At 36.0% G+C, this 10,324-nt stretch overlaps 1 protein-coding gene across 1 annotated transcript; it reads left to right on the forward strand.

Moving 5' to 3' along the window:
• Positions 1 to 2,435: 2,435 nt before the first annotated feature.
• LOC139510866 (uncharacterized) lies at positions 2,436 to 8,747 on the forward strand. The gene has a single exon (XM_071297408.1). The coding sequence runs from the start codon at positions 2,436 to 2,438 to the stop codon at positions 8,745 to 8,747; it is 6,312 nt and encodes a 2,103-aa protein (XP_071153509.1).
• Positions 8,748 to 10,324: the final 1,577 nt, after the last annotated feature.

Raw genomic sequence — 10,324 nt, forward strand, 5'->3', positions numbered from 1 at the left:
AAACACAGTGAACGACTCTTCCAAGAGACATTCCTTACCTCGTAGCACGTTGAACAACTCCTTTCAAGAATCATCCCTTACCTCTAAGCACGTTGAACGACTATTAAAAGAGTTATCCCTTACCTGTCTGTATATTGAACGACTTTTTCCAGACTCATCCCTTACCTCTATGCACATGGTCATTTCTGTATTTCCTCGACAGGCTTTAATATATGTGACTGTAGTATTCAGATATTTATTGGACTGCGGGATGTATAAATACTCAGCCACGTCCCCCTCCCCCCGGATAAGGACATTGATCTCTGAACATTGAGTAATCTGTAACAACTCTATCAAGAGTCATCCCTTACCACTCTGTACGTTAAAAGACCATTTTCCTATGGACGTTGAACATCTCCTTCAACAATCATCCCTTACCTCTCTGCACGTTTACCGATACTTTCAAGAGCCATACATTACCCTTGTTTTCTCGACAGGCTTTAATATAAGTGACTGCTGTATTCACACGTTTTTTTAGCTTGAAGGATGTAGAAATACACAGCCACGTCCTCCCCGGATAAAGATATTGATCTCTGCACATTGAGTAAGTTGTAACAACTATTTCAACAGTCATCCCATACCTCTTCACACACTGAACGACTCTTTCGAGTGTCATTACTGATCTCTCTGCACGATAAACAACTCTATCAAGAGTCATCCCTTACCTCTATGCACGTTGAACGACTCTTTAAAGAATCATCCCTTACCTCTAAGCACATTGAACGACTGTTAAAAGAGTTGTCTCTTACCAGTCTGTATATTGAACGACTACTTCATGACTCATCCCTTACCTCTTCACACATTGAACTACTCTTTAAAGTGTCATCTCTCACCTCTCTGCAAGTTGAATAACTCTATCAAGAGTCATCTCTTACCTCTATGCACAGTGAACGACTCTTTCAAGAGACACCTCTTACCTCATAGCACGTTTAACGACTCCTTTCAAGAATCATCCCTTACCTCTATGCACGTTGAACGACTGTTAAAATATGTATCCCTTACCTGTCTGTATTGTCTGTATATTGAACGACTCTTTCGAGACTCATCCCTTACCTCTATGCACGTTGAACGACTTTTTCCTGGTAATTTCTGGATTTGCCCGACAGGCTTTAATATATGTCACTGTTGTAATCTGAGGTTTATTGGACTGCGGGATGTATAAATACGCAGCCACGTTCCCCCCGGATAAGGACATTGATCTCTGTACGTTGAGTAAGTTGTAACAACTCTACCAAGATTCATCCCTTACCTCTTTACATGCTGAACGACTCCTTTAAAAATAATCCCTCACCTTTCTGTACGTTGAATGACTCCTTTAACACTCCTCTCTTACCTTTAAGCTTCAAGAGTCATCCATTACCTTTCTGTATATTCAACGACTCTTTCATTTTTTTACCGGAAGAGTGACTATTTTGCTGTGTTTGGTGTATAAATTTCCTGCAACTCCCGGTCTAAATGAAGTGATCACAAGTGATGCATCGTGTAATGAGATTTCAACACTCGCAAATCGTTAAAGAACTATAGTTACAGCTCTGTGAATAATCATCCCTTTCTCTTTCTTCTAACAAGCAGTAACATCTGTCTCACAAGTGAATGGTAAAAATGCATAAACACAGCCCTGGATGTGGATTTTAACGTATACACGTTGAGTATTACTTTACCAGAGTCGAAAGATACGTTAGGCTGTGTTTGATCTATAAAATAGACGACACTCCCAGAGGAGTTTCAATCTCATAGTTAAGAACCATTGTAACTACTCTTTATATAATATTTCCTTTGACACATCTATACATTAAGATCAGAAACATTCTTGTCTTCAGGCATTCAGTAAAATCTGCCTGACAGCTGACGTTTCGTTGACTGTAGGATGTATAAGTACGCAGCCACAACCGTTTTAAATGAGGACACTGATCTCTGTTGCAACCCCCGACCAAAATGAGGACAATGAAGTGTAGGTAGAAATCCACACACACTCAACGTTAAAGAACCTCTGTTACAACTCTAAGAACGATATTTCCTTTGACTCTTTCTGACATTTATTCAAATCAGTCTTGCAGTTGGAACCTATTGCATTGCAGGACCTATAAATCAATTATTTTCTACTGCATGTAAATGTTTTCTAAGTAAGGAACACGACAGTTCATTCGATTAGATTTAGGTATTTGCGCTTTTGATTTTCCGAATTTTCATTTGAGATATGAATTAAATGGTTATACTTTATTTACTAGTATTTGATAACAAATCTTGAAATTCATACAATTTACACAAATAAGATTTTGTCACACAAGACATTTTTTATGAAAAGTCGTGGTTGTGGAATAATTTGCTCCGCTACAAAGTAAAGATATTGAAACCCAAATGCATGTTTTATTTTGTGATATACTAAAACTGTTAATATGGATTCACTTAACCATCAACTACAAAATGAATGTTTGCAAACGGCTGTTGCATGTTTATTGGGTGAGGTACGATATCATTGTTCTGTAATAAGAGATTTTGAACTTCCATCAAACTTTACAATACAAGATCCCAAAATCCATGTAAAGAGGAAAAAAAAGAAATCAGATTCTAGATTAAAAAGGAATATAGATAAAGAAAGAAAGAGGAAGGAAAGACAATTGCTAAAACAACGAGAACAATCAACGAGTATTATAGGGGAGCCATCTTCTTCCCGATTTCAAAAACTATATGAAAAAGATGATCGGTACAGGGAAAATAAAAAGGCATATAGTAGAGAAAGATATAGTAGTGATGTTCCTTGTCAAATAGCAAAGAAACAGTCAAAAAAGCAGAAATATAAATCAAACATTCAACTTCGACAAGCACATAACGATTACATTAAAAAGAAATACAGAGAGAACGTTCCATTCAAAGACGCATGTAAAGATTACATAAAGAACAAATACAAATCTAACATTCAATTTCGAGAAGGACACAAGGAATATATCAAGAACAAATACAAGGCAAACATTGAATTTCGACAAGCACACAAAGATTACATCAAGAACAGATACAAGTCCAACATTTTATTTAAAAAATCCCAGAAGGATTACATCAAGAACAAGTACAAGGCTAACATTAAATTTCGACAAGCACAAAAGGATTATATCAAGAACAGGTACAAATCAAACATTCAATTTAAACAAATACAAAAGAATTGTTGTAAAAAAAGATATGTTCAATTTCAATTAGCTATAAGAGAAAGATATGCTAGTGATAAAGACTTCCAGCTGAAATTGAAAACATCGAGCCTTCTTAGATATAGACAGAATGTGCTATTCAGGGAGAAGTGCAAGCTTAAACTACGCGACCAATACAAACGTGAGTTACGCTATAGGGAAAAGAAGATTTTACTTGTACAAAAGAGACGAACAAAGTGTGTAGATGATATTGCAGCATGGTTTAGACAACAAGTAAGGGATGGACCAAGTTACATTTGTGCTGTTTGCATCAAATTAAAGTTCAGGAAGCAAGTTGTTGAATTGGACAAGGACAAGTATGACAAGAAAGACAAACAGAGTGCAGCAGTTGCAAATAAGTGTATTACTTGTCAATTTAAATCTGATTGTACAGATAAATGCCCAATTAAGTGTCCGACCATAAGCCATAAATTATGGATATGCTACACTTGCCATCGCCACCTCTTAAAGGGTAAGATTCCAGCAGATGCAAGTGCCAATGGTTTACAGCTTCCAACTATTCCAGTAGAACTCAAATCTTTAAATTTATTAGAGAAACAGCTTATATCTCTACGAATACCTTTTATGAAACTTGTTCAACTACCTAAAGGGAACCAAAGAGGCATAATAGGTCCATGTGTTTCAGTACCGACAGATGTTCAAAAAACAGTACAAATTCTCCCTCGTTCTGATGATGAAACACAGGTTGTCCGATGTAAGCTCAAGAGAAAGCAGTCATACATAGGTTATTGCCAGTATGCATTTGTCAGCACCAAAAAAATTTGTAAAGGAATAGAATGTTTAAAGGAAAGAAATCCATTGTATAAGGATATAGCTTTTAATGATAAATGGCGTGCCAATCTACCACCAGATTTTGAAGATATGACAGCAGCAGAGGAAGGGAATGAAAGACATTCTGAAATATCAAAGGTACAAGACGAAACAAAAGAACACGAACATGATAAACAACAAGAAGGTGAGAATGTCCATGTTCAAGGAAATGAAAGCAATCCTGAAATATTAGAGGAAGTCATAACAACTGAAAGCGATAAAGAACAGCAACTTGAAGAAGTTCACAATATCAAAGACAGAGGATTTCCATCTGATACATGTCTGCAGCCAGTAGATATAGGGCAAGAGATACTTGATCAACATTTCGACGATATTTTTTGTGTTGCACCAGGTGAAGGTAGTACACCTGTGAGCATGATGACAGAGGTAGGCAATGAAGCAATGTCCTTTCCTGCACAGTTTCCTGAAGGATTGTTTGGGTCATTTGATAACAACAGATCAGTTCATCTCACAAGAACAAGGTACTTCCACGCAAGGCTCTTAAGTGGTGATATGAGATTTTCAACTGATTCGTCATACATATTTTATGCACAGTATCTTTCAGAACTAGAACAAGTAATATCCAAAGTTTCCATAGCTCTACGAAAGAGCAGTGGCAAAGATACAGCAGGTAATAATATAACAGCTAGTATGTTGACGGATAGAAATCAATTGAAAAGTCTGTTGTCTACAGATCAGGGCTACAAATTTTTAACTCCCATTCGAGGTACTCCTCCATATTGGCAGTCAGTTTTAAAGGGCCTATTGGCAACAATTCGCCAGCTAGGAATACCAACATGGTTTGCCACTTTTTCTGCTGCTGATATGAGATGGTCAGAAATTATTAATCTACTTATGAAACAACAGCAAAGTACTCAATCTTTTGATGATCTGGATTGGACAGCAAAATCTGAAATATTGAGGTTAAATCCTGTCATGAACGCTGTCATGTTTGATCACAGGTTCCACACCTTTCTTAAGGAGATAATCATTAAGCGTAGCATTGTTGGCAAGGTAAAGGACCATTTTCATAGGATAGAGTTTCAACAACGTGGCTCTCCTCATGCACACTGTCTTTTTTGGATAGAGGATGCACCGTTGCTCGATAAAGCTGACGACCAGACAGTGTGCGACTTTGTTGACAAATATGTCACGTGTGAATTACCAGATAACACAGTGGACCCAGAGCTTCATGAAATAGTTAGCAGTGTTCAGCAACACAGCAAACATCATACTAAGTCTTGTAAAAAGAAAGGCACCACCTGTAGATTTCACTTTCCGCGTCCACCCTCAGAAAAAACGTTTATCTCAAGACGTCAAAGCCTGGCAGATCCACAATTAAAAAAACCTCCACAACAGCTAAAAGATCATGCTCAGTCTGTTTTACATAATCTTTGGACAATTATTAATAATGAGAATTTGGGAGATATTACAACTGACCGTTTATTTGCTGCTGCTGGAATTACTCAAAAAGATCTTGAGGATGCATCTAATATCCTGACAAAAAGAAATACTGTCACACTGAAACGTTCTCCATCTGACTTGTGGATAAACCAGTACAACCCCGATCTGCTACGATGTTGGAACGCGAACATGGACATACAATTCATCACAGATGCATATTCATGTGTAATGTATATCATATCTTACATTTCAAAAGCAGAGAGAGAGATGGGGATAGTATTAGAAAATGCGAGCAAAGAGGCTGCAGCAGGTAATTGTGGTGCACAACAGGCTATGAAAAAGATCGGGGGAGCATACTTTCGTCAACGAGAAGTTAGTGCACAAGAAGCAGTTTATAGAGTTTGTGGATTGCACCTGAAAGAAAGTTCTAGGAAGGTGCAGTTTGTTCCTGTTGGTGAAAATCAAGTTAAAATGAGTCTCCCATTAAATATGATCATGAAGAAAGCGGAACAACTGCAGGACAACGATATTTGGATGCTGTCCCTATATGATAGATATAAGGCAAGACCAGTAGATATTGTGTTTGAGAATGTATGCTATGCATCTTTTTGTTCAGAGTACCGTGTTCTTTCACCATCTCAAATACCTAAACATCCTATAAAGTGCCAGGTCTATAAGTTACAAAATGAATATGGATGCATCCAAAAACGATCTAGGACTGATTCAGCAGTAATTAAATACCCTAGATTTTCACAAGAAAAATACCCTGAATTACATTTTCATGCCAATCTTCAGCTGTTTCTGCCACACAGATTAGAAAGTCAATTAAAACCGATAAAATTTAAATCATACGAAGAAATGTTCATGAATGGTTTTGTAATATTACCACCAGCAAAGCAAGCAGTTAGTGTAAAATCCATTGTTGATACCAACAGGCTATTATTTGAACAAAATGTTGAAGACTTGGATGAGGCAGAGGAGTTGTTACAAGCTGAAGGAACACAAGAAGATGCATGGGCTTTGATTGCGCCTGAGGCAGAAGCAGAGCGATTGGATGGAGAACTTAGCAGAGAAGAGTTGTATGAAAAAGAAATTGAAATTGAAATACCTGAATTAGATACTGCTAGTCGAAAAACTAATAAAGGCCATGATATTGAAATAAGGCAAACATTATTTCCTGGTCCACAAATGAAAACCTTTATTCAACAACTTAATACAGAACAAAGGGGTATATTTTACAGAATACGACAGTGGTGTATAGACAAGGTGAATTCCAAGGATCCTGAACCATTCAGAGTCTTTATAAACGGAGGTGCAGGCACAGGAAAAAGTCATTTGATAAAGTGCATTTATTATGAAATGAACAAAATATTATCACCTCATTCTGCAAATCCAGACGATATAGTTGTCCTTTTAACAGCTCCTACAGCAACAGCAGCTTACAATATTGGTGGTACTACACTTCATCAAGCTTTTTCGCTACCAAAATCTCTACATCTTCCATATATCTACCTTAGAGATGATGCAATTAACAAACTTCGCTCTAAATTGCAGAATTTGAGTATACTGATAATTGACGAAATATCTATGGTTGGTCAACCGGTCCTTTTGTATATTAGTGAGAGATTGCGACAAATAAAACAAAGTAGAAATGCACTATTTGGTAACATTTGTGTTATAGCAGTTGGTGACTTTTATCAGTTGCCACCTGTAAAACAGAAGTCTCTCTACAATTTAAAGCCTGACAGCCAATTTCCGCTTTGGAGTTCTAACTTCTCCATAGTAGAACTAAAACAGATCATGAGACAAAAGGACGATATCATGTTTGCACAGTTACTCAACCGTTTGCGTGTGAAAAAGAAAAGTGACAGTTTACGGTTAGATGACCAAGCCATTTTAAAGTCATGTGAACAACATACAGTCCCACCTGAAACACTGCACATATTTGGAACTAACAAGGAAGTGGCTTTACACAACAACCAGATGATTGAATCAGTTTGTGCAATCACCCAAACTATTAATGCACTGGATTATGATAAACATCCTCAAACAGGTAAACTTAAAGTGAGAGAGGTACCCTATGAAACTTCGTATGATTTTTTACCAGCACATTTGGTTATTGGCCCAAAAGCAAGAGTTATGCTCTTGAGGAATGTAGATTTAGCATGCGGTTTAGTCAATGGAGCAATGGGTACTGTTACTAATGTTTTACCCCCAAAACCAGGATTTTCCTCACCACAAGGTGTCATGGTACTTTTTGACAATAAGAAAATTGGTCACGGTAACAAACAATCTACCTCTGAACATCAGGCTACTATAATTACCATGTTTGAGGAAAATCTTGAAAAAAATGCAGTGAGGTATCAGTTTCCACTTCAATTGTCGTGGGCTTGTACCATTCATAAGGTGCAGGGCATAACTACAGATAAAGCTGTTGTTTCTCTAAAACATATCTTTGCTGCAGGTATGACATACGTGGCTCTTAGTCGTGTTACATCAATGGCTGGGCTCGTCATTAAAGATTTTGACGAAAAACATATATATTGTAATGAACAAATCGGTAAGGCTCTCGAACAAATGCCTCAGTTTTTGACGGTTAAAGACAGAACCATTGAGCAAAATGAGATGGTTGTAGTCCTTCATAATATCCAAGGACTAATTCCACACATTAACGATATCAGAGCTAATTCTGACATTTCAAATGCAAATATCATTTGTTTGACAGAAACATGGTTGGAAAATAAAACTCTCTTCCCATCCTTGGATGGTTATAACTTTTTACACAAAGACAGATATTCTTCTTATCCATCGGAGAAAGCTATATTCCAAGAACTCCAACAAAAAAAGCACGGCGGTGTAGGAATATACGTAGGAAATCAACATCAGTGCTGTCCGCTTACACTTGACTCTATGAATATAGAATGTTTAGTTATATACATCAAGGAGATTAATGCCAATTTAGTCCTTGTTTATAAACCAGAGACATACACTACATCAGTGTTTCTACAAGAATTACACGCAGTGCTTATTTCTATACCCCTCGAGGATGTAAATACGTCGACAATAGTGTTGGGAGACTTCAATCAGGATATTCTTAAGACAAATTCTTCTATTAAAGAGTTCATGGCAATTCAAGGTTTTGCACAAATAGTTTCCAAACCAACAACAGATGGAGACACACTTATTGACCATGTATACCTTAATGGCAATTTAAAGATCTCTGTAGAAGTTATGCAGACATACTACAGTTACCATAACATGGTGTCATTGCGAATTAAACTTCCGACCTTATAGGTCAACAGCTCACTTTTATGGTAGAGGCTTCATCTGGGATTTGATTGAACAGCTGATTTACAAGTCAATAACATGTGACCCTCACCAAATCGAGATTTGAAGTGTAAATAATGTTTTAATTCATTTCTGATGTTTTTACTATGTGTAGCAAGGAAACTACCTACTCGCACAAACCTTATAGATTTATAATAATTTTCATTTCCTTTTTATATATATTTATGTTTTTACGGCTGCTCAAACAAGTGAATACATTGTTACCTTCATCGAGACAAGGTTTGAAATGTTAATAATGCTTTTGGGTTCATTTCCCCATGTCTATACCATTTGCAGGTATGAATCCATCTATTTGTACACACCATTAATGTGAATAATGTTTTAAATTTCCCTTGTTTATATTATACCATGTTTAAGTGGCTGCTTAAACAAATAGATACATAAAGACTTTCCCAAAATCCACTTTTTATATGTAAATAATGTTATTTCCCAATATCTTAACCATGTGCAGGATGGATCTATCTATTTGTACCCACCTTAAATGTAAATAATGTTAAATTTACCTTGTCCATACTACGCCATGTTTTAACGGCTGCTTCAACAAGTGAATACATTTATGACTTGCAGCAAATCGAGGTGTGAAATGTAAATAAAGTTTTTGAAATGATTTCCCAATCTCTTTACCATTGCTTACTTAGGACCTATCTATTTGTACTCACCTTAGATGTAAATAGTATTGTTAATGTTCTTTGCCCAGCTCCTTCAACAAGTAAAAACATTGTTATCTTTACAAAATAGAGGTTTTAAATGTAAATAAAGTTTTGGAGTTCATTTCCAAATTGAATTACTATGATCTGTAATTGGTCTTTGATTGTACTCACCATAGACACGTTACATGTAAATAATTTTGTTGTTAAATTTATTTCTCCATACTATGTGATGTTTAAATGACTGCTGTTACAAGTGAAAACTTTATGATATCCACCAAATAAAGGTTTTGAAATGTGAATAATTGTTTTGAGTTCATACACAATGTTTGAAATGTAAATAATGATTATGTTTTCCTATTATAGTGTCTCAACCACGCTATGTACACAACCAATACATTGATACTCACCTTTCATGTTATTATGTTTTTCATTTTATTTCACATACTAGCCATGTTTTAACATTTACTTTGACAAATTAATTTAGTGTTTCCTTTGCCAAATCAATGTTTGAAATGGAGATAATAATTATGTTCCCTATTCTAGTGTCTCAACTATGCCCTGTACAAAACCAATACATTGGTACTCACCTTTGATGTAAATAATGTTTTTCCTTTCTTTCTTTTTCATATTTTACCATGTTTTAATAACTGCTTTAACAAATGAATTTAATGTTTCCTTTGCCAAATCTATGTTTTAAATGTAGATAATGATTATGTTTACCTTTCTAGTGTCTCAGCTATGCTCTGTACAAAACCAATACATTTGTACTCACCTTTGATGTAAATAATGTTTTTCGTTTCTTTCCTTCATTTTACCATGTTTTAACAACTGCTTTAACAAATGAATTTAGTGTTTCCTTTGCAAAATCAATGT

Source organism: Mytilus edulis, chromosome 2 (assembly GCF_963676685.1).
Source record: "Mytilus edulis chromosome 2, xbMytEdul2.2, whole genome shotgun sequence".
Classification (NCBI taxonomy): domain Eukaryota; kingdom Metazoa; phylum Mollusca; class Bivalvia; order Mytilida; family Mytilidae; genus Mytilus; species Mytilus edulis.